At 40.3% G+C, this 26,311-nt stretch overlaps 1 protein-coding gene and 1 long non-coding RNA gene across 3 annotated transcripts in view; one reads left to right on the top strand and one right to left on the bottom strand.

Annotated features, from left to right (window-relative positions):
• The window catches only part of HSD17B2 (hydroxysteroid 17-beta dehydrogenase 2), a 72,871-nt gene extending 66,180 nt beyond the window's left edge, over nucleotides 1-6,691 (bottom strand). For both annotated transcript variants that reach the window (XM_059906320.1, XM_059906321.1), the window contains exon 1: nucleotides 6,297-6,691. In XM_059906320.1, coding sequence (XP_059762303.1) covers nucleotides 6,297-6,564 — 268 coding nt within the window. In that variant the 5' untranslated portion in view covers nucleotides 6,565-6,691. The remainder of the gene's footprint in view (nucleotides 1-6,296) is intronic.
• LOC132354378 (uncharacterized) lies at nucleotides 5,471-23,469 on the top strand. Its single transcript, XR_009499254.1, has 4 exons — nucleotides 5,471-5,842; nucleotides 13,290-13,460; nucleotides 21,364-21,509; nucleotides 23,251-23,469. It is a non-coding gene; the product is annotated as an uncharacterized LOC132354378 (long non-coding RNA).
• Nucleotides 23,470-26,311: the final 2,842 nt, after the last annotated feature.

The raw sequence follows: 26,311 nt of genomic DNA, 5'->3' as shown, positions 1-26,311 counted from the left end.
CTCTGAGGCTCAACATTGAACCCCAATGCTGGAAGGTAGGGGATAAGGCAAAGGAATAGCATCTGGGAAGGGTTCATCTTTAGGAGCATAAATAGGGGATGCCAAAATCTGTGGGGTAATCAAGGTTCACAGAGTGACATAAACAAATGGACAAGGCAGCTTTGGCCATGAGGGGGTAAGCAAGGATAATCTTTGATCACTTTCTGAGATAAGAACTTGTTTGTACCATGAACCCTTCTGAAGAGAGCTAAGGACAGAGCCATAGAGGCCACCTAGTGGGAGGGGTAGGAAGAAGGACCCGGAGGAGTCAAAGGATGGAGAAGTGGGGGAGAAGCATGGACATGTAGTATCCCAGAAGGCAAAGGAGGCCGTGTCAAGAAGGAAAATATGGTCAGCAGTGCTGGAGTAGAAACCAAGCTCTGGGGACTAGGAGGGCACCAGTGACCCTTGGGAGAGCAGCTTCAGCAGCCTGCTGGGAGGGGTTGGGGGTGTGACCAGAGGACAGTCTGTTCGTGCCACATCCTGGGTGAGCAGGAGCGTGCTTAGAACCAAGTCACCACGAAGCCCTGTCCAGAGCAAGCCAACAATGAAGTCACTGTAGAACAATGGGGCCTTCAGAGCTCAGCCATGTCACTCTGCCCTTTCTACACAGGTGACCCCAGCAAAAAGAACCGGCAGAGATAAGTACCTAAGCAAGTGGGCAGATTGGCACAAACCCATTGTGTCTAACCAATGACCACGAAAATGGGAGGACATTTCACGAGCTTGGTTCATTCATTCACGGCTCACTCACTCATTAACATTGTATTGGGTCTAACGTGCTCAGAGACTGAGGAGAGACTTGGTTATAAAAAATATCTGGTCCCTGCCATCAAACAGCTTATGATACATTTGGGGGACTTCATTCCATGAGAGTATCCGCCAACCTAAACACGTCATCTAGAATGCCTAATAAAGTCACTGTTCAAACCTTTACAAAATTACCCAAGTTAGCAATCCCTTTTTTATGCCTCTCTGTAGAGGGCTAAGGTTAAGCTCAAACTGAATGATAAAAGAGGATATGTGCTCATAAAAAAAAAAAAAAATCTGACAGACCGACTGAATTATAGACTCACTGAGGACAGTATTGATTCATACAATATATACCAATGACCTCTTCCCTTGTAATATTAACCATCACTGTATTGCTTGTGTTTCTCCATCCTCCTTCTCCAAACCTAATCAAGGTCTAGGTCTGTATTTCCAACTGCCAATGACTTTTCACCTGCACTGCCCCCTCACTGCCCTCAAACTCAAACCCGAAGTCAAATTCACCATATGTCATCTCTCAGTTATCACCCTTTTCAAAGGTTTCCCCATCCATGGTGCCTTCATTTTATCTTCTCTCATGAGCATATCTTGCATCCAGTCAATTGCCAAGTTCTGTATCAAGCAGAGTCTTGTGCACATAAAAGATGTTCAACACTCACTTGCCGATGAATGGACACATTTTATATCCTGGAAAGCTTTGTAGGCTACTAGTAACTGTAGCTATAACACTGATAATAACAGTGGTTAAGAAAAAGGCTTTGGGTGGCAAATGGGTCTGATCTGGGTTTAGTCCCATCTCTGCTGCTTAGTAGTTCAGGGACTTTGGACACCGTTTCCTCATTCATGTTAGTTATTAGGGTTATGGGAATCAAATATAAAAGGTATGTAAAGCTCTGAGTGCAGAGATGTTATTTGCTTTAGTCCCTAGTCCACTGTCAATGTTTATCCATTTCAGTAGTCTACCATTAAAGTCAAAGGAGCCCAAATCCCAGGCTGATGCCAACAGTATTCCATTTTAGAACCTTAATTAGACTATCTAATAAGCCCTAGAAGGGGGTCACCATCGACCTAGACACTTTGTTTGGAGCATAAGATAAAGACTTCCACATCAAACATATCTTTCTTGCCCTCCCTGATCTCTCTTCCATTGTACCCAATTTCGAAAATTCCAATTAAAATTATTCAACTCAACAAATTTTAATGAGGGCTAGATGTGTGTCATACCTTATTAACCAGTTAGCCTGGAAGACCTCATTTTCTCTGTAGAAAGCTACTTTTCAGTTCCTAATGAGGCCCCTCCTGCACCCAACACTGGGACCCATGGCACTCTGGGAACCCTCCTGAAGGCACCCTCTGTACCCCACCTCATGGCTACAGTAAGCTGTGGCCATATCTGTCCCAGTGGACTAGGAAAGCCTCCAGGTGTCTGCCTTGCACACAGCAGATGCCAAATCAGTAGTTAACTTTCGAGATGGGCGAGAAACACTGGAGGGGCCAGGATGAAAGCCCTGAGGGTGGAAAATCAGTTACTTGTGTATCTTCTACCAGGTTCAAAGGGTAGGCTGAGAATGACAATGCACAACCTCAGAAGAAGAGGAAGGAACCCCCAGGGGACGTGGGTCCAAAGTTAAGGAAAACTGGGAACTCAGATCCCATCGCCCAACAACATAACAACTGCATGGTCTTTAACTTTCTTCCCCCACTGCTTCTGGACAATACATGGCACATACCAAGGACTCAATCAATAGTTGAATGAATAGAATGAATAAATGGATGTTTCTTCTTTCCATTTCGTTGTCAGCTGTTCTTTTTTCTTTTTGTTCTCTTCTTATTCTCCCTAACCTCAACGCTCACCTTGTCAACACACAGAATCTCCTATCTTCCTCCCTTCCTCTCCCTCTCTCATCTACTAACTCCATCTATGAGAGAGTGTGTGTGTGTGTGTGTGTGTGTGTGTGTGTGTGTGTGTGTGTGTGTGTATCATTTCCAGTTTACAGAGGAGAAAGCAAAAGTTCAAAAGCCTAAAACTGGGTACTTTCAGGGATCACACTTCTAGTAAGAGGTATGTAGCAGACGTCATGCTGCCCCAGATCCCTTGACCATTTTTTGGTGCTCTAATCCATACCACCTTCACTCCCAGCCACCTGAACCTGCGACTTTGTCCAAGGGCTGCCCAGGATGCTGGGGTCCTTTTTGCCAGTGACCATGGAGAGCCAGAAGTGCCTGGAGTTTAAGCCTCCCCTCCTACCACCAAAGAGGATGGGGGTGACAGCCCTTAACTAATGATTGACAGGTGTGGGGGTATAAGGAGTACAGCTCCCTGGTCCACAATGGGGATGGCTCTCACCTGTGACCCCCCCCCCGCCCCCCAGTGCCTCCAGATCTGCCCCGGGCGATTAAGCCAACATGGGACCCTCAGCAGGCTTCTTTTGATGCTGAACCCGGGCTTGGCCTCCTCCCATTCCCTGTCCATCTTCCTTACTCTGGGACCTCTGTTCCTTGGAGAACTTCCTAATAAATCCCTTTCACACAAATCTTCATCTCAAGCCCTGCCCCTGGAGAGCCTACCCTAAGGCAAAGTAAATGCAAGATTCAAAGCCAGGCCTGTCAGACTTCAACATTCTTTTCACTGTATTGTGCTTGAGATGCTATTGCAATCTTGTGGACCTGTTCTTCACGAATCTTGTAGTTATTTTAAAAATTGAATGGCTGCTGTGGCTTCAGGGGCCTTGAGGACAAATGTGTGTTCAAATGCCCTGTGCTTGCTTATTTCTTCTTCTTGCTATAAGTATATGTCTCAGAGACAAAAGACCTTTATCTTAGCAAAGTGAAGTAGGGGACTCAAAGAAAAGAAGTTTTTTTGAAATTGTTCTTGTCATTGTCCTATACCTGGGTCCATAATTAAGTAGGCACTAAAATGGACTTTCCCCTTTTAACATAATCTCTTTGTTAAATATTTTTGTTATGTAAGTTACATAACTATATTAGAGTAATTCTAAGGGAAAAACAAATCCAAGTACTCTGATCCAACCATTCACAGACTGTTTCCTTCCAGTGTTTTCCTCTTCATGTGACATAGATGCAGTCTTATCCAAACACCTAGATCCCCGGAGTGTTTTCTCTTAGTTCAGTTTCCATGTTATAACACAGTCCTGTGGTTGTCATTTTTAATTGTTGCCTATTTTTACATCCAGAGGATATACCGTAATTTGTCACCATTTCGGGTTTTCTTTTTTTTTCATTTTTAATGACATTTATTGTTTTCTTTCTAATTTTACAATGTTGTCACCATTTTGATTGCTTTTGATATTTCACAATTTTAAATAAGGTTGTGTTGAACAACTTTGTGAATGTGCCATTTTGGTTTGCATCTACCCTTTTTTTACATTTCAGATTATTTCTTTAAGAGAAATGTCCAAATCTTGAATTATCGGATAAAGGAATAATATTTATGGTTTTGACGTATACTGAGACATTTCTCTCTGTATCCCCCGACACTAAAATGTGTACCAATTTATAACATAAGCCAACCTGAAACAAAAGTTACTCCAAGTCACGATGACTCATTTTTTAATGAGTTTTGGCCTAACTAAATGAAGTCATTTAAAATTTCCCTATTTAGTACAAAGGTCTTGAAAGCGTCTCTAGAATTATGTGGAATCTATGGCATTCCTCATGAAAATGACAAAGAACCTGAAAGGCACATTTCAGTCAGCCTTAATGTATGTCGTTCCTTTCTTAATTCTAAGCTTTCTAATTGCTAAGCATTTCATTGAGGGATTAGTCATTGGGCTCAAGTTGCCTAATTGAATCAGTCATTTTCCATGACACTGAAACACAAGTCAGGACATTTCAATGGCTGATGTGAACTAACTGAATTGGGTGTGTATTTGGTGCGTTTCTGCATGCCTACATCTTCAAAAGCAGAGGATAAAGAACATTGACAAGACAAACAAGCAAGAGATAATTCCTATTTTCTCGGTTACCTTGAAGTTTGCCTCTGTTTATCCTAAGCTTTCGTATTCTTATCTATGAGCCTTAGAAGTGCTGCTCGCTGAAATTGATTTCCCAGGAATATTTGGACCTCCAGGAGATCATGTTTCATTAGTGTCAACCACAGCATCGCCATTATTTTCTTTAACATGCTTAATTGTTCTGTCTTCTTTCGGGCAAGTGGAAAAGTACAAAAAATAACTTTGACCTAGAATTACTCTGAAGACCATGGGTACTTGCTACTACACACAGAACAGAAAAATTTATACTGCTGTTATAGCTTTTCACCCAGCCAGCCCCAGAGAATTCAAGTGGAACAGTGGAAAACACAGCCAGTCTTCTGGATGCATGATTCCAGGTGATACCAGACATTCACAGAGATAAGCGTCCCATGGATCAGCTGAATTTTCTACCTTTGAACTGTTTTGGTTATTTTTGTTTTTCATCGCAGAAGCTTTATTTCTGCAGCACTTCAAAACTCCAACAAGGGCCAACTTGCGTCTCATTTTAAGAGAGAATTTCACTATTGAGTTAAAGTCAAAGGCAAGATAGACAAGTCACTTTCTAGTCCATTTCTCATTGAACTGGGAAACCGCCTGATTTGCTTCTGTTCACCACTCCCTGTTTGCCTTCACTCCCGCAGGTCACAGCCTGGGGGTGGGGGGCAGGGAATGGGGTGATGACCTCCCGGCAAACGATTCTACAGCTGGTATCCTCACCTTGGCTGGGCTTTCTGGGTTAGGATAACGCTGGGTGATCCTAATTAAAGCCCTATCCAAGCTCAAACTTCACAACCAAACAAACCAGTTTTACAACACCCAGGAATTTAATTTGGCCTCACACTTGCAGCGGAAAAAGAAACACAAAAGAAGGAAAAAGCTGGCAGCTCAGCCAACAAGCAGCCGCCTTCTGGACACACTGCCAGCTTGATCCAATTAGTAAATATTAGTGGTCCAATGACAGATCTGAAGACAAAGGTTCAGATGAGACCCAAGGTTCTTGACAGCAGTCGGGGAAAACCGCAAAATTTCCAGCCCAGGTAAGTCTCTTTGATCTTTAAAAAAATGAAGCAAGGTACAAGGATAACCTAAATTTGACAGCTTTTTTGCGCACCTAGGGAATAAGAGGCCAAGTCTAGAACGCAGCTGAACATTAATCTCAGAACGAAATTTGGTTTAAGCTTTAAAAAACCGAGGCGACAATCCTGGCTACAACGAAACAAACCGCGTTCACTTACTCATACACATGCTGGGAAATTAACAAACTCGTGGCTTAGGTGCACGTCCCCTTCCCAGTCCCTCTCACCATCAGCCCCTCAAGTGCACCTCCTAAAGAAAGCAAACCGAAACAGTGTAGTGAAAGACGCTGGGGAAGTGCTTTCATTTACTCCATGCCAAGTATTTTCTTCTTAAAACTAATCTGAAAGAGTCCCCGTAAGGCAAAGCAAGTGTCAGTTCCTGCCCTGAGGGAGAATCGCAGTGCCGTCTGCTTACCTGTGATCAGCACCGCCTTCTGATCCGCAGGTAACAACTCTTGGCCAGAAAAGTAAGTATATACGAGGAAACATGACAGGGAGAAGAGGATCAAGCCCCAGAAGAGGGACAGCCTGAGCAGGCAAGCCCCTCCCCAGAGGCCCGCCAGGCAGACCACCTTTCTCCCCACCTGCCCTTGGCTCTTCTTGAGTTTGCAAAAAATTGTTCCTCCCAGCACTGCGGTGACAGTCAGGCAAAGCCATCCTGGCTCAGAGAAGAAAGTGCCCATTCTCAGAGACTCTCTGCTCCTTTCCGTGCTCAGGGCCAGTGAGTCAAGTGGGCAAAGACAGGCTGCAGGCAGCCTGGGTTATATGAACGGAGAGGCAAGAAGGGAGGGGGAGAAAACAGCCCCGGAACACGTTGAATGAGCATGAATTAAGCATACTCATACAGCCACATATTTCCTGGTGGGTAATTTAAACCAGTCTGCAGTTTAATATAAATACTAGAGCACTTCCTATTTGACTGCTCCCCGCACGCCCACTTCACACACAACACAGACGCATACTCACCCACAACAAACACGCATTTTTTTTTAATGACCTCTGGAGAGATAACTAGTTGGGTAATAATTGACAGAATTCAATCTGTCTGAACAGTGAATAACAAAACCTCTAGCTCGCAGGAAGTCTCTTCTGCTTTAGGAGCCTGTGGTGTGTCTGTGTGTGGAGCCCTTTTCCTGACTCAAGTGTGTGTGTGTGTGTGTGTGTGTGTGTGTGTGTGTGTGTGCGCACATCACTGATTTTGCCCACATCTGCGGGACTCCTGCCATCCCCCACTAGAGTCAGGCTGAAGGGTTAGATGGAAAGAGAATATAGAAGTAGAGGAAGAGATTCTTGGCAGATGAGAACTGCTTTGGTCTCGCCAGAGGAAAGATAGGCCAGGGAGAGATAACACAATAATAACAATATAAATAATGGTCAATACCTATTGGTACTTATTTGCGCCAGGGGCCATGTTCAGCTGAGACCCTATTCTCTGCCAAGCTCTGCTCCAGGCACTGGCACTCAACAGTCAATATGTGCAGTCTCTTTGAACACTATGTCTCTATGAAGTAAGTTCTATTACTGTAGTAATTTTAGGGGTGAGCACCCTGAGGCACAGAGAGGTTAAGAGACTTGCCCAAGATCACACAGAAGTGGAAACAAGCAGCCTTGTTTCAGAGCTTTATGCTCTAACCACTCTACGGCCTGCCTTAGGAAAAAAGCAAAAGACAGTTAGTACATTATGTACTAGCCTTTCTTCACTTTAGCCTCATTTGAACCATGAAATATTTCAAGGTGGATGTTATTATGCACATTTTACAGAGAGGAAAACTGAGGCTGGAAGAGGATAAGTTACTTAAGTAAGAGTAGTGGGTCCAGACCCACACCCATGACTTAGCTGGATGCGGGATAGTTATGGCTCTCTGCTGGGGGCCTCAGCACTTTGTCAGTGGCTCCCATGCTGGGGCTGGGGCCAAACACCCATGTGGGTTTCCTGATGGTGCACACCCACAAAGGATGGAGCAAATCTCCTGGTGGCAGCCTACGTGGCTTTCCAGCTGCTCAGTCCTGGGGCTCCCAAGGAGAAGGCAAACCCTGCCGTGATGTAGAAGCCTAGGTAAGGATGCTTCTCGCCCTCTGATGGGGAAGGTGGTATGCTATATTGAGAACATGAGCTTTATTTTTTATTTTTTTATTTTTATCTTTTAATTGAATATAGTTGATTTACAATGTTGTGTTAATTTCTGCTGTTCAGCAAAGTGATTTAGTTATACATACATATAGATACATTCTTTTTTAAATATTATTTTCCATTATGGTTTATCATAGGTTATTGAATACATTACTCTGTGCTCTACAGTAGGACCTGTTGTTTATCCATTCTATATATAATAGCTTACATCTGCTAACCCTAGCTTCCCACTCCATCCCTCCCCTAATCCTCTCCCCCTTGTCAACCACAAGTTTGTTCTCTATGTCCGTAAGTCAGTTTCACAGACATGTTCATTTGTGTCATATTTTAGATTCCACATATAAGTGATATCATATGGTATTTGTCTTTCTTTTTCTGACTTACTTCCATCTGACTGAGTTGAATTGGATCTCCTTTTCATCCACATCATTCTGTCTTAGAGCTTTCCTTGAGATCTTCCTTGCTTGGCCAATGTTCCATTTCTGGCAAACTTGCACTTAACTTTACAGGGGGAAGGAGGCAATTGGATCAACTCATTCTTATTAATGATGCCAATGAGTCAATGTGTTGCTTCCTTCTGCCAGTAGAGGTGCCTTTTTGAAGGCGCCTTCTGAAGACAACATATCTTACCCAAAAGGGAGGATTTCTCAACCCCGGGAAGGGGGGGGAATGCTGAGAATCCTGGAATGTATACTTTCTTAGAGTCTATGGCTCTTGAGTTGAAACGGGAATTTGAAGAAGTAACGTCCCATCTAAAACAGGGATTCTCTCTGTAACATCCCCACCAAGTGGTCATCTTGTCTACTGCCTGTACGCCTCTCATAACAGGCACTGCAAAGCCTTTGAAGGTGACTTTCCAGTTCAGGACAGCTTGGAGTATTAGAAAGATCTCCTCTTGCGAAGTAAAAACTGACACTGCAGAAATACAAAGGATCATGACAGATTACTACAAGTAACTATATGCCAATAAAATGGACAACCTGGAAGAAATGGACAAATTCTTAGAAAAGCACAACCTTCTGAGACTGAACCAGGAAGAAATAGAAAATATAAACAGACCAATCACAAGCACTGACATTGAGACTGTAATTAAAAATCTTTCAACAAACAAAGGCCCAGGACCAGATGGCTTCACAGGCAAATTCTATGAAACATTTAGAGAACAGCTAACACCTATCCTTCTCAAACTCTTCCAAAATATAGCAGAGGGAGGAACACTCCCAAACTCATTCTATGAGACCACCATCACCCTGATACCAAAACCAGACAAAGATGTCACAAAGAAAGAAAACTACAGGCCAATATCACTGATGAACATAGATGCAAAAATCCTCAACAAAATACTAGCAAACAGAATCCAACAGCACATTAAAAGGATCATCCACCATGATCAAGTGGGGTTTATCCCAGGAATGCAAGGATTCTTCAGTATACACAAATCAATCAATGGGTTACAGCATATTAACAAATTGAAGGAGAAAAACCATATGATCATCTCAATAGATGCAGAAAAAGCTTTTGACAAAATTCAACAACCATTTATAATAAAAACCCTCCAGAAAGTAGGCAGAGAGGGATCTTACCTCAACATAATAAAGGCCATATATGACAAACCTACAGCCAACATCATTCTCAATGGTGAAAAACTGAAACATTTCCTCTAAGATCAGGAACAAGACAAGGTTGCCCACTCTCACCACTATTATTCAACATAGTTTTGGAAGTTTTAACCACAGCAATCAGAGAAGAAAAAGAAATAAAAGGAATCCAAATTGGAAGAGAAGAAGTAAAGCTGTCACTGTTTGCAGATGACATGATACTATACATAGAGAATCCTAAAGATGCCACCAGAAAACTACTAGGGCTAATCAATGAATCTGGTAAAGTTGCAGGATACAAAATTAATGCACAGAAATCTCTTGCATTCCTATACACTAATGATGAAAAATCTGAAAGAGAAATTAAGGAAACAATCCCATTTACCACTGCAACAAAAAGAATAAAATACCTAGGAATAAACCTACCTAAGGAGACAAAAGACCTGTATGCAGAAAACTATAAGACACTGATGAAAGAAATTAAAGATGATACCAACAGATGGAGAGATATACCATGTTCTTGGATTGGAAGAATCAACATTGTGAAAATGACTGTACTACACAAAGCAATCTACAGATTCAGTGCAATCCCTATCAAACTGCCAGTGGCATTTTTCACAGAACTAGAACAAAAAATTTCAAAATTTGTGTGGAAATACAAAAGACCCCGAATAGCCAAAGCAATCTTGAGAAAGAAAAATGGAGCTGGAGGAATCAGGCTCCCTGACTTCAGACTATACTACAAAGCTACAGTAATCAAGACAGTATGGTACTGGTACAAAAACAGAAATATAGATCAATGGAACAGGATAGAAAGCCCAGAGATAAACCCACGCACATATGGTCACCTTATCTTTGATAAAGGAGGCAAGAATATACAATGGAGAAAAGACAGCCTCTTCAGCAAGTGGTGCTGGGAAAACTAGACAGCTACATATAAAAGAATGAAATTAGAACACTACTTAACACCATACACAAAAAGAAACTCAAAATGGATTAAAGACCTAAATGTAAGGCCAGACACTATAAAACTCTTAGAGGAAAACATAGGCAGAACACTCTATGACATAAATCACAGCAAGATCCTTTTTGACCCACCTCCTAGAGAAATGGAAATAAAAACAAAAGTAAGCAAATGGGACCTAATGAAACTTAAAAGCTTTTGCACAGCAAAGGAAACCATAAACAAGAACAAAAGCCAACCCTCAGAATGAGAGAAAATATTTGCAAATGAAGCAACTGGCAAAGGATTAATGTCCAAAATTTACAAGCAGCTCATGCAGCTCAATATCAAAAAAACAAACAACCCAATCCAAAAATAGGTAGAAGACCTAAATAGACATTTCTCCAAAGAAGATATACAGATTGCCAACAAACACACGAAAGGATGCTCAACATCACTAATCATTAGAGAAATGCAAATCAAAACTACAATGAGGTATTACCTCACACCAGTCAGAATGGCCATCATCAAAAAATCTGCAAACAATAAATGCTGGAGAGGGTGTGGAGAAAAGGGAACCCTCTTGCACTGTTGGTGGGAATGTAAATTGATATAGCCACTATGGAGAACAGTATGGAGGTTCCTTAAAAAACTAAAAATAGAACTATCATACGCCCCAGCAATCCCACTACTGGACATATACCCTGAGAAAACCATAATTCAAAAGGAGTCATGTACCACAATGTTCATTGCAGCTCTGTTTACAATATCCAGGACATGGAAGCAACCTAAGGGTCCATCGACGGATGAATGGATAAAGAAGATGTGGCACATGTATACAATGGAATATTACTCAGCCACCAAAAGAAATGAAATTGAGTTATTTGTAGTGAGGTGGAGGGACCTAGAGACTGTCATACGGAGTGAAGTAAGTCAGAAAGAGAAAAATAAATACTGTATGCTAACACATATATATGGAACCTTAAAAAAAAAAAAAGGTTCTGAGGAACCTAGGGGCAGGACAGGAATAAAGATGCAGACGTAAAGAATGGACTTGAGGACACGGGGAGGGGGAAGGGTAAGCTGGGACGAAATGAAAGGGTGACATAGACTTATATATACTACCAAATGTAAAATAGATAGCTAGTGGGAAGCAGCCGCATAGCACAGGGAGATCAGTTCAGTGTTTTGTGACCACCTAGAAGGGTGGGATAGGGAGGGTGGGAGGGAGACGCAAGAGGGAGGGGATATGGGGATATATGTATATGTATAGCTGATTCACTTTGTTATAAAGCAGAAACTAACACACCATTGTAAAGCAATTATACTCCAATAAAGATGTAAAAATAAAAAGATCTCCTCTAGACTGAGCTTGATCATGTCACTTGTCCTTCCTTTTCCACTTGGAGTCACACAGACCAATTTAGTCCCTGTTTCATTCAGATATTTGGAGACTACTATTGTGTCTTACCTTCTCCAGGTGGATGGTCCTCAGTTCTCTCAATTGCCCCTTATATATAGTAGAATATGTTCAGCTATTTGGAGACTACTATCGTGTCTTACCTTCTCCAGGTGGATGGTCCTCAGTTCTCTCAATTGCCCCTTATATATGGTAGAATATGTTTTATCTGATGCTTAGTGCCTGAAGCAGCCATATTTTTAAGAGTTCAAACATTTAAAAAATCATGTTGTTGCAATAATTGAAGAATATGTTGTTACGATGAATGTAGCATGGTGACAACGTGATTCACCAAGCAGAGAATGACCATGTGTTGATGTCACCATGACCCAAATGTCAAGATATAGATGTGGTAGTACAAGTCATAACAGATCATCTCACGGACATCAAGGTGGTCTTACTGGTAGCACAAGTTTTGTTATGATTTTCAAGCATTTGGATGATAACTAACATTTTAAGTGTTGAGGTGTAATTGTGCAAATATATAATATCTATTCTCTATTTCACATTGGGAGGCGGAAAAGACAACCAGATGGTGGTGTTGGATCGAGTCTTTTTTCTGTCAGTGAATTATGGTGAAGATGTCTAAATCATTAATTCCAAATAGGTCAGATCTCAATTTATTGTATAGGGTTTCAAGGATCCTTAGCAGCGTGGCTTTTCTTAGAATGGAATCCAAGTACTTACTTCTCCTCCGAAAGGTTAAGCCCAGAAGAGGTCACAATACTTTCAGTACAGTGCAAACAGCACAGAATAGAGCAAGATTATCACCTCCCCTATCCCTGAAGTTATATCTTTACTTATATGTCCAAAGACTCATTTGCTCTTTTAACAGTAGTGCCCTATGATTTACTTCCATTGTGTTTGCTATCAAGTTAAATTCCAATTTTTGTAGTTTTCTTGTCATTAAAATTACTTTGTTGTAAAATATAATGTGGAGAAACTATCCAAAATGTAAATGTAAGTAAATATCCATGAGTCCATACTGATATAGATAAATGATTGAAAAAGTAAATAAATGGAGAAAAGACAAATCTCCCATGCAGAAAATTTCCAAATAATTTATGTAGATATACCCACTCAAGGAGGTGAAACAGACCTCACACTTGAGTGTGGGCTGCACATAGTGACTTCCTTCCAAAACGCACAGCATGGAAACTGAGAAAGAGAGGAACCTGACATGGAGAAACCTGACAAACTCCATCTCAGCCAGGTGATCAAGGTCAACATGACCAGTGATAAGTCATGCAATGAAAATGGCACCATTATCATTGCAGGACATTCTACAAAACACCCGACCAGCACTCTTCAAAGCTGTCAAGGTCATCAAAAACAAGGAACTTCTGAGAAATGGTCACAGTCTAGAAGAGCCTAAGGACACATGATGAGTAAATGTAATGTGGCATCTTGGATGGGATCCTGGAACAGAAACACAGCAAGGACATCAGGTAAAAAGTATGGATTTTAGTTAATAATAATGTATCACTACTGGCTCATTAGTTGGGACAGATGCCCCACAGTAATGGAAGATGTTGACAGTAGGGGAAAGTGGGTGTGAGTATACAGTACTCCATACTATCTTCACAATGTTTCTATAAATCTAAAACTATTCTAAAATTAAAAGTTTACTTAAATATATAGTAATATATAAATATAAAACTATTAATAATTTTGTAATAAATATAATGGTACATATTATATACAATATATTATAATAAATGTTATTTATTTATATTATAATAAATCGTAAATGTAGCGATAGATATAAATATATCTAAGTAAGCTTTTTATCTTAGAATAAATTTACAGGAAATTATGAAGATAGTACAGAATTTTATTTATATATACATATACATGTGTGGTACATATATATGCATACATAGTGATCTATTATATATTATATATAAATATAACAAGTATTATATAATATGTAGTTTTATGTATTTGAGATAATATATAATTTTACACAGTATATAATATATATATATATTCCAACAAATGAAAATAAATTATAACACCTTCTTGGTCAAGAAGAACGTTTTCATGGGACTTCCCTGGTGGCCCAGTGGTTAAGAATCCGCCTGCCATGCAGGGGACATGGGTTCGAGCCCTGGTCCAGGAAGATCCCACATGCCGCGGAGCAACAAAGCCTGTGTGCCACAACTACTGAGCCCGCGTGCCACAACTACTGAAGCCTGCACACCTAGAGCCCGTGCTCTGCAACAAGAGAAGCCACTGCAATGAGAAGCCCATGCACCGCAACAAAGAGTAGCCCCCGCTTGCCGCAACTAGAGGAAGCCCACGTGCAGCAACAAAGACCCAGTGCAGCAACGAAGACTCAATGCAGCCAAAAAATAAATAAATAAATAAATTTATTTATTTAAAAAAAAAAGAACATTGTCAGAAACTCCTAGAAACCCTTCTCATGCCCCCTCCCAATCACTGTTCTTTCTGTGTTTCTCAAAAGTAAGCACTATCCTAACTTTTAACACTATAATTTAGTTTTGCCTTTTTTTTTAACTTTATATAAATGGAATTATACAGTAATTAATATTCAGCTTTATCATTCAACACTATATGGGTTCATTCATACTGTGTGGGTGCTTAATTTTCACTGCAGAAAGCGGGGGTTGGCAAACTATAGCCTAAAGGATAAATCTGGCCTGTGTAAATGAAGTTTTATTGGAACACAGCCATGCTCATTCATTTACTTTTTCTGTGGCTGCTTTCCTGCTACAATGGCAAAGTTTAGTAGTTGAGAAAGAGCTCATAAGACCTGGAAAGCCTAAAATATTTACTATCTTGTTCTTTTTTTCTTAACATCTTTATTGGAGTATAATTGCTTTACAATGGTGTGTTTGTTTCTGCTGTATAACAAAGTGAATCAGCTATACATAAACATACATCCCCATATCTCCTCCCTCTTGTGTCTCCCTCCCACCCTCCCTATCCCACCCCTCTAAGTGGACACAAAGCACCGAGCTGATCTCCCTGTGCTATGCAGCTGCTTCCCACTAGCTATCTATTTTCCATTTGGTAGTATATATATGTCCATGCCACTCTCTCACTTCCTCCCAGCTTATCCTTCCCCCCTCCCCCTGTCCTCAAGTCCATTCTTTACGTCTGCATCTTTATTCCTGTCCTGCCCCTAGGTCTTCAGAACCTTTTTTTTTTTTTTTTTTAGATTCCATATATATGTGTTAGCATACAGTATTTGTTTTTCTCTTTCTGACTTACTTCACTCTGTATGACAGTCTCTAGGTCCCTCCACCTCACTACAAATAACTCAATTTTGGTTTTTTTATGGCTGAGTAATATTCCATTGTATATATGTGCCACATCTTCTTTATCCATTCATCTGTTGATGGACACTTAGGTTGCTTCCATGTCCTGGCTATTGTAAATAGAGCTGCAATGAACATTATCTTGTTCTTTATATAAACATTTTGCCAACCGTTGCTGTAGAGCGTTGCACTGCATAAGTATACCACTATTTACTTCTCCATTAATATTAATGGGGGATTGTTTTTCACTTTACTGGCTGTCATAAATAAAGCTGCTAGAAATGTCTCTTGAGGCACATGAGTATCCACTGCTGTTGAATATATTCAATGGAGTGGAATTGTGGGAGCCATAGGATATACATAAATTCAACTTTAGTGCCAGTTAACTTCAAAATGATTGCACCAATTCAAAGCAGAGTATGAGAGTTTCAATTGCTTTACCTTCTTTCCCCAAGTTTGCTATGATCAGGCTTCTTAATTTTAGCTGTTCTGACAGGTTTGTAGTAGGATCTAATTGAGATTTAAGTTTCATTTCTCTGATGACTAATAATTTTGAGCAACTTTTCATATGTTTATTGGCCATGTGGTATCTTCTTGGTGAAGTGCCTTATGAAGTTTCTTCTCCATTTTTCTAACTTCTTTAGATGGATGGTTTTTAAGCCTTTTTCTTCTTAAACTATATTCGTTTTAAAGCTATACAATATTTTCTAAGTATGTCTGAGCTGCATTCCCCATGTTCAGTGTGTACTATTTTCATTATTATTCACTGAAAAATATTTTATAATTTCTGTTGGGATTTGTTCTTTGTTCCATGGGTTATTTAGAAGTGTATTTTGTAATTTCCAAACATATGGGTAATTTTAGTGATAATTCTATTGCATTTTCTAGATTAGTTTTACTCTGATCAAAAAACATACGTGATTGCAGTCCTTTGAAATATCTTGAGTCTTGCTCTATGGTCCATCATACAGCTGATTTCTGTAAATGTTCACATGTACTTAAAAAGAATGTATGGTCTATTGTTGGTTCCACTATTCCATGCATGTCAACTAGATGTTTTGCATTCCTTTAGTTTCTTTTTGTTTTAAAACTTTTGTGCTTTATTTATTTATTTTGGCTGCACTTGGTCTTAGTTGCAGCAGTCGGGTTCTTCATTTCCGTCATGCGGACTCTTAGCTGCGGCATGCATGTGGGATCTAGTTCCCCGACCAGGGATCGAAACCAGGCCCCCTGCATTGGGAGCATAGAGTCTTACCCACTGGACCACCAGGGAAGTCCCCATCCCTTTAGTGTCAATTTTGCTATATTCTTACATTTCAGATATGTCTTGTCAAAGCACCACATATTAGGGTACTTTTAAAAATTAATCCAGTATAATAATCTTTGTCTCTTAATCAAACAATTTAATTCATTTACCTTAAATGTGAGGGTTGATATATTTAGTTTAAACCCATCATTTTACTGTTTACCTTCTATTAGTCCTTTCTATTCTATATTACTTTCCTTCTCCTTTTTGACATCTTTTGAATTATTGTTTGTTAGTCCATCTTCCACCCTCTCCCCTCATTACATTGACAGTTACATACTTTTTATGATTCTTTTAATAGCTACTTATGAGGCTTATCAAAGTCTAACATGACTTGGTATTTTGGCTCTCTATCTGCATAACACAGGACCTTTGAACACCTTAACACCATTCCACCCTTCCTGACTTAAATGCTGTTGTTGTCATAAATTTGTATTATCTAGATATGTCAAATCCCATATGACATTACTATATTTGTTTTATGCAGTGTTCAGTTAATTTTCCCACAGAGTTGTTACCCTTTGTGGCTTCTCATTCCTTCCCACTTCCCCACACTTACTCCTGAGGTCATTTTTCTTTGGTATTTCCTTTAGTATGGGTGCTGGTGAGGAAATCTCTCAGTTTTTGTTTTTCTAAGAATGTCTTCACTTCACCAGTTTTGAAGAATATTTTCACTGGGTATAGAATTTCTAGTTGGCAGTTGTTTTCTTTCAGCATTTTGATGCGTCTGAGGAGATATGTTTTCTATTTTATCTGGCTCTATTGGATAAGCTCTCAGCAAAAGGGTTCATCCTAATTATCTTGTCTGCTGTTACCAGAAGTGAAGTTCCTGTGTCTTTTTTATACCTTCTGGTAATGCTCAGCTCTCCCTGTCCTTGTAAGATATATTATTTATATAAAAGTGGAAATCCTATTAAATTTTATGTAGTTAATATTGGGTCCACTGTTCTAGCCTGCTAGCAACATGTCATGGGAAAATCTATTTGTATTTTACATAGCTTTATCTAAGTGTTGAAGCAAGACATTTAATAAAACATTAATTCATTCATCACATGTTTATAGAGTTGCTACTATGTGCCAGGTGCTGTTCTAGGTACTGAGAATACATCAGTGAAAAAAAAATGACTTGGTTCATGCTCTCATAGAGTTTAAATTCTAGTCAGGGAGACAGACCAGTAAATAGCTAATTCAATATAGCTATGAGAGATGTACCACTGGAAAACAGTTTTTCAAGTTGATTTTAATCATCTGACATTTATTTATCTTGCCAACAGTGATATCAAAGGTGACCTTGTCAAATCCCTTGCTGAAATCCAAAGTCAGTATGTTTATTCATTCTACCAATCAGCAGAGTAATTCTAACCTGACATATTTATTTACTAGTCAGCCAAGTTAATTCCTGATAACTGTGGAGTCCTCTTCTAAGATTACCCAAACCATTCTTTCAATAAGACCCATGATGAGAATCTAATTCCTCTCTCTGGTCCATGATTTTCAGAAGACATTTTCTTTCTCTTTTTAAAAAAGACAAGAAGCTGGGAGTGTAGGGCTTTCAGAACTCAAAATAATTTCTCAGAGTAATTAATCAATACACAAAACAAAAAGATGTAAAATATTGTATCAGAAACAGTAAACATGGGGGGTGGTAAAAATGCGAGGTTGTTAAACTGAATTTGAACTTAAGAGATCAGCAAGTTAAAATATATATGTATATATTTACACACACATATATGTGTATGTGTGTATATATATATATATATATACATACACACACAAATACACATACATACCTCACAGTAACCATAAACCAAAAATCTGTAATACACACACACACACAGAAAACAGAAAGGATTCCAAATATAACACTAAAAATAGTCATCAAATAACAAGGGAAGAGAACAAAAGAAGAAAAGAACAAAAAAGAACTACAAAAACCCCAAAACAACAAACTGGCAATAAGTACATACCTATCAATAATTACTTTAAATAGACTAAATGCTCCAATCAAAAGACATAGAGTGGCTGAATGGATAGAAAAGCAAGACCCATATATATGATGTCTATAAGAGACTCACTTTGGATCTGAAGACACACACAAACTGAAAGTGAGGGAATGGAAAAAGACATTCCATGTAAATGGAAATGAAAAAAAAGCTGGGGAAGCAATACTTATATCAGACAAAATAACTTTAAAACAAAGGTTGCAACAAGAGACAAAGAAGGACATCACATAATGATTAAGGGATCAATCCATGAAGAAGATATAACAATTGTAAATATATATACACAGCAATGTTCATTGCAGAATTATCTACAATTGCCAAGATATGGAAGCAACCCAAGTGCCCATCAATAGATGAATGGATAAAGAAGATGTGGTATATATAAACACACACACACACACACACACACACACACACACACAATGGAATATTACTCAGCCATAAAAAAGAATGAAATCTTGCCATTTGCAACACCATGGGTGGACCTGGAGGGTATTATGCTCAGTGAAATGTCAGACAGAGAAAGACAAATACTGTATGATTTCACTTATATGTGGAATGTAAAACAAAACAGAACAAATGAATAAACATAACAAAACAGAAACAGAGTCATAGATATAGAGAACAAACAGGGGTTGCCAGATGGGAGGGAAGTGAGGGGAGAAAAGAAATAGGTGAAGGAGATTAAGAGGTACAAACTTTCAGTTGCAAAATAAATGAGTTATGGGTATGAAATAAGTGTGAGGAATATAGTCAATAACTATGTAATATCTTTGGGTGGTGACATACTGTAAATAGACTTATTGTGGTGATCATTTTGAAATGCATGGAAAGACCAAATCACTATGTGTAACAGGAACGAATGTAGTGTTATGGGTCAATTATACTTCAAAAACAAAAAAGAAACTCATAGAAAAAGAGATCAGATTTGTGGTTACCAGAGGTGGGTTGTGGAGGGGAGGGCAAATTAGATGAAGGCAGTCAAAAGGTAAAAACTTCCAGTTACAAGATAAATAGTACTAGTACAACATAATAAATATAATTAACACTGTTGTGTATGTTATATGTGAAGATTGTTAAGAGACTAAGTCCTAAGAGTCCTCATCACACACAAAAAATTCTTTTCTATTTCTTTAATTTTTATCTATACAAGATGATGGATGTTCACTAAACTTATTGTGATAATCATTTCCTGAAGTATGTAAGTCAAATCATTATTTTTTATTGAAGTATAGTTGATTTACAATGTGTTAAATTCTGCTGTACAGCAAAGGGATTCAGTTATATATATATGTATACTCTTTTTTTATATTCTTTTCCATTATGGTTTATCATAGGATATTGAATATAGTTCTCTGTGCTGTACAGTAGGACCCTGTTGTTCATCCATTCTGTATATAAAAGCTCACATCTGCTCACTCCAACCTCCCACTCCATCCCTCCCCCAGCCCCCTCACCACAAGTCTGTTCTCTATGTCCATGAGTCTGCTTCTGTTTCATAGATAGGTTCATTTGTGTCATATTTTAGATTCCACATAGAAGTGATATCATACGGTATTTGTCTTTCTCTTTCTGTAAGTCAAATCATTATGCTGTGTACCTTAAACTTATATAGTGCTGTATGTCAATTATATCTCAATAAAACTGGAAGAAAAAATTTTAATCCATAACTATGCCCATTGCATCAAGGTTGTTTGTAGGTAAAATCCAAATCTGGATCTCAGCTTCATAGAGGAAGGTATCCTATCTTTAAGTGTAGTAACATTTTATATTTTTAGTTTGTAGGCTGCAAAGCTCTTCCTGCGTAATTTTCTTAGAAAATCTTTGCTGTGATTCTGGCTGATAATTTTCCTGGGACTGCAACTTAATAATAAAATTGCCTAGATCAGTAGTTCCCAAATTTTTCGCTTCATAGACCAGTAAACTATTTTCAAAATGAGACAGATACACATGGAGTCACCAATATTTAGCTTTGCCAAATGAAAATGCATTAAGAAATCAACTACCGACAGTCTGCACAAGAAAAGATATTTTAAAACTGAAAAGATGGACACAGTCTCGGAATAAAATGTGGTCTCACACTGATTCATTTTAACTTTATAAGAAACTTTCTATGCTGTCCTCCTTTTTCAGGTATCACCCCAGAAAAGAAAAACTTTGTCACCAACTGGCAGCAGGCAATGGATTGCCACTTGGGAACCAAAATGTGAGGTGTAAGAATGGAGAAGTTCTTGTTCTTAAGATGACAGAATTTCATGCTCAAGAGACATAGGGAACAAGTTATGGATTCTGTGGATAGAAAGCAGCATGTAAAATCCCAATACTTTTATCTCTGCTCTTGTTTGGGGGCCCATCCCCTTCTTGACTCTTAGCACTGACCACAGCAAGGGGTAATAAACAACAAGCACCAAAATGGAAAAGCCAAGTACAAACGCACACACAGGATCACATACACACACCCTTTAAGTTCAATAAGTATGTTTAAGCTCGGATTACAAGGTAGTCCTCCTCCTGCCAAGTAGGTTTGTAATCTCGATTAAAAAAAAAGATTTAAACATTCCTCTGCCTGATTACCTGATGGTAATTTTGGCTTTAGGTACACATAGATATAAAACCTGAATATTCCGAAGTCTTTGGCTTTCTGGGACCTTCCTTCTCTCTCATAAGGCTGGAGTCCTAATGCCTCATACAGAACTCGACATTATCCCTGAGGATTTGGGGGGAGTTACATTTCTCATAAAGCATTTCCTGCCCCCAGCAGGTCCAGGTCCGGGTCTGGCTCCTACCAGCAATTCAGTTCCCTTGGACCCCAGTGATTCCCTTCAGGCAGCTGCGTGGGACTCTGAGCCCAGAGCCTTCTCTTCACACGGCAGAATGATCACCGTGTTTGTCCTCAGCGGGAGGGTGAGTTGAGACAGGCTGCACTTCTGTTCAATAACCTTTCACACAATCTCCTGCAGCGTCAGTAGGACAAGGCTCTCCTGTATGACAGACTTTCCCTGGAAGCTGCAGGGTGGGAGATGGCCACTAGGGGGCTGCACAGGGACTACCCGAGCATCGATTGCTTACCATCGCTGCTCAGTGAAACCCCTTGGCCCTGCCTGGCCTGGAGCATTTTCTCAGGCTGATCCTCTCCCCGGGACTCTACTCTGCTTGCTTCCAGTACTTTTTGTGCTAATGAAATAATTAAGTGGAATAGCAACGGGTGAAACAAAAGAAAGTTTAGCTGTCCTGGTTGAAGCCGAGGTGAGGTATGGGCAGCCTGCCGGGCTTTTCTCTCACCCCTGAGGCAGCCCCAAGGCACCGCCACAGGACCCAAGGGCTCCTGGACACATGACCAGATGATCTCTGATTTAATCTAAACTTGCAGTGAGGAACCTGAGGAACGGAGAGGGGATAACATTCGACTAGAGTCATACAGACAATGAGCATCAGAATTTGGTATATAACCAGGGCTCTTGCCGTGTGTGTGTGTGTGTGTGTGTGTGCGTATGTGTGTGTGTGTGTCTATATGACTATATGTGTGTAATTGTGAATATATATGACTCTGTGTATGTGTGTGGGTGTCTGTGGGTATGTGTGTGCATGCACGTGTATATATGTGTAGGTGTGTGATTATGTGTATGTTCACATTCGTGTGGGTGTGTGGGTATTTGTGGGAGTGTATATGTGTATGTGTGTGGGTGGGGCTGTGTCTGTGTGTGAGTGTATGTATGTGTGCCTAGGCTGTGTGTGTGCAAGGCTGATGTGGCTTCCATCCTTGTTCCATTACAGCTCTCTAGCCCAGCCACTAAGCATCTCCATGGTCTCCGCAGTCTGTAAACTGGAGATAATATTAATAGTATTTCCCTCACTGTGTTCTCAGGAGGATCATGTGAGCTCACGGCCAGTTAAGCGGTTAGTACAATGTCAGGTTCAAGGTGCTCATTCAATAATGGCTGACTTCAGGAATGCCAACCTTACTCCTGAGTCAGGAGACCATCCTGACCTTCATTTCTGTGACCTTTTTGCTGACATTTTCAACCGTGGAGACCATCCACAAGCCAACTTTGCCTTTATGAGCCACTTATGACCATAAATCCAATAAAATGAAGCAATGAGGGTGGATGGGGTGGAGTGAGCTACTAAAATTAAACAATAAGAGATTGACGTAATAACTGGTTTTTGTTTATTTCATGGTTCATCAATTACTTACCTAGTGTCCGTTCAGTGCCAAGACCCCTCGTAGTCCTTGAGGGACCCTGTGTCAGCGAAGGAGTGGAAATCCGTGCTAATGATCCATCGTCCTTCCCTCCCGTACATTGTATATCAGAACCACCATATTAGTAAAGGGCCAGCTTTAAAGATCCATGAGTTCTGTTTTGATTTATCCACTTGGAGACTGACAGGGGTTCTCCATCTACATAGCTCTACTTCTTATGAATACATTAAGGAATCAACCCCCAAATATTTCTGCCCATGTATCCAAATATTTCTCTCTCTCTTCTTATTCTCCCTCTTAAATGTCTTGAAATTAGTCTACACCCCGGTCTCCACTTCCTTTCCTCACTCTTGGAAAGGACTGGAGTGTGAGAATTCTACCCTGAAAGGGGGGGATGGTGATGACATGAATGCGCCACTCTCACTCAGCTGAATGTTTTGCCAGCTCCTTCCTGCAGCAGAAGGGAGGCCATGCATCCCCTTCCATGTTGGTCAGCCAAGGCAGAGAAACCATTCCATCGAGGCAGTGGTGACAACAGGACCTCCGAAAGCAGTTCTTGAATGGGGTCTAGAGACAGCACTCACTTTTCACTGATCCTTGGCGAGATGATGGTCATCAGTAAGGACAACGTATTGAGTTTGCATATGATTGAATTCATTTAATTTAAAGGATTATCTTTGGAGAGTATTGCCTTCCTCTCTTTTTGGCATTAAACTCTTTTTTTGTGTATGAAATGGTGGTGATGGGATATCACAGTTTGGTTGTTGTTTCTGTTTTGATGCCCTTACTTGGCAAAATTAAAAGTTGGCGCAACTGCATGTCTCCCAGATTTTGATCTGAAACCTTACCAGTGTTCAAAATTCAAAAACGTGGGAGTCCCACTAACATACAACATGGTGGATCTGAGTAAGATAAATCTTGAGTAGAAATCCAACTCTGCTACTTACTTGACTGTATGAACTGCCCTCTCTTCTCTGAACTGCAGGCTGTTCACCAATGGTGGGATAATAACTTGTACCTCATACTGGTTATAAAGATAATCTATGTAAACGGCCTAGCATATCAGCGTTTTCCATGACAGCCATTATCACAGGAATCTTTTCAGCCTCAACAAAAACTCCAGCAGTATAATTCTATCAGTTTCTGTCCCTTCTTTGGATTTACAAATTGAGAAATAGGAGCTGCAGGCAACCAATGCACAGTTTGATGTGGCTTCTCTCCTGCGGCCATGGCTCCCAGGCTGAAGATTCACAGAAGGAAACATGCTGGCATCTGTATCTCCAGAAGGGAGATTAAATCTAGGGTGAATCTATTAGAAAGAAGGCATTGCAAAATTTGGGAGCACAGCTGAATACCAAAAGTAAATTATACCATAAGCCAGATGTTCCAGGAACTTCTTTTCCATTTTTTTCTTTTTCCTGAAGGAAAAGTTTTAGTTCATAAGAAAACAATAAGCAGAAATTGCTATCACAAAATTGTTCATGGTTATTTAAAATGAGACCATTTGAAAATAATCAAAGATGTACTCAATGATTTATAGAGAAAGTTGTTCATTTCAGTGTTATTTTTCATATGTTAAACGCAGAAACATCCTAAATGGCTTACCATAAAGGATTTGTTACATAAATTGCAGTACTTCCATTTGATGGACTGCTCTGCAGCCATTAAAAATCATGTTGTTGGAGAATATTTAATGACTTGAGAAAACTTTTGCAATATTTTTTGAGCAAGGAGAGCAGGTTACAAAGTAGAATATATAATATGATCATATTTTATGTCCTCATAACCCAGATATCAGTAGGAGCTTCCTAAACTCTGGGATCCAGGTAAGACTGGCTCAAATTCCCAATCCCACAGCCTGGGGATGTCAAAGCCTTACCAAGATTTCTTCAAGATCCTAGGGACCTACCTTCTCACAGTTTCGTCTGCTTCTGGTAAGTCACTGCTTCTCTCTACCATTCTGAGCTCAGTGTGAAACCCAACCTCTCTTTTTCATTTGTAAAACAAAACTTAAAGCAGTAAAGTCAACTTTATTGAAGTTCCTCCTACTTTTGGAGGCTTGGAAGTTCAGGTGGGAGGGATGGAGGGGACGGAGGAGCATTACTGTAGTTGCATAAACGGTGGCCCCACTAGGATATGTTCAGGTCCTAAATCCATGAACCTGTGAAGGTGACACTATCTGGGGGAGAAGGGATCTTTGCAGATGTAATTAACATAAGGTTCTCTAGATAAGATCATCTTGGATTAGGATGGACCCTAATTCCCATGAACAGAAGGAGACGGCGTGAAGACCCCATGAAGATGGAGGGAGAAGTTGGAATTATGGTGCCACAGCCAAGGAACACCTGGAGCCACCAGAAGCTGGGAGGGACAAGGAAGTATCTTAGAGCCTTCAGAAGGAGGACGGCCCTGCCGACACCTTGACTTTGGACTTCTAGTCTTCTGAACTGTCAGAGAACAAATTTCCGTTGGTTAAGCCACCAAACTTGTGGTAATTTGTTATGGCAATCCTAGGAAACTAACACAATCACCGAAGTGCATGTAATAGTACTGGGAGCTTTAACGAGGGCCTACGTGTCCTCCCACCATCACCACTGTGGAGTGTCACCGACCTCATAGATGCTTCTTTGTGCTTCTCTCACTCTCTTTTTTTTTTTTTTTCTTCTCACTCTCTTTTTAACCCCCTCCTCTGCCTCCTTCCCTTATTATCCCATGGACTTTAACTTCTTCTATCCTGCAGATTTCTCAGCTCACAGCTCACTCTAATGCCCCAATTTACATGTTCCAATCTTGCTTCACCCGCATCCTTCCCCATCTCAGTGAGGGCAAGGTCATCCTTCTAGTAGCACAGCATACAGGCACTGGACTCCCCTTGACTCTGATCTTTGACTCAACCCCCAAATAATCCATCAAGAAACCTTGCTGGCTCTACCTTCAGAATATATCCACTACCTGCTGATGCCACTGCTACTAACCTGGTCCAGGCTACCATCACCTCCTGCCTGGATGACAGCAACAGCCTCCCAGTGGGTCCGTCTGATCCCACCCTTGTCTCCCCACAGTCCATTCTCAACCCAGCACTGGAGAAATCCTTTCATAACCTTAGTGCTATCGCATCACTCATCTGCGAAAAACCTGGCAAGGTCTCCCCATCTCACCCAGAGTAAAAGCCAAAATCCTCAAGTGGCTCCAAGGCTAGATAATCTGGCCCCTGTTGCTCTTGATCTATGACTTCTATCCTGTTATTCATTCCATTCTAGTCACAAGGTCCTCCTTGCCGCTCCTCAAACACACAGGCAGGACCCTGCCTTGGAGTCTCACTCCAGCTCTTCCCTCTGCCTGGAATACTCTTGTCTACTTGCTTAATTCTCTCAGCTTCTCTGATTCCTTCTTCAAGGTCTTCTGCTCAATGCACCCTGCCCCCACCGCCTTCCCCTTCAACCTAAGTAACAAACCCATGGCAACAACAGAGGCTACAGTCTGTCTATCTATCTATCTATCTGCC

The sequence above is a fragment of the Balaenoptera ricei genome, chromosome 19, assembly GCF_028023285.1.
Source record: "Balaenoptera ricei isolate mBalRic1 chromosome 19, mBalRic1.hap2, whole genome shotgun sequence".
NCBI classification, from domain to species: domain Eukaryota; kingdom Metazoa; phylum Chordata; class Mammalia; order Artiodactyla; family Balaenopteridae; genus Balaenoptera; species Balaenoptera ricei.
The sequence above is the reverse complement of the archived record's forward strand: the minus strand, read 5'-3'. Positions and strand labels throughout refer to the sequence as shown.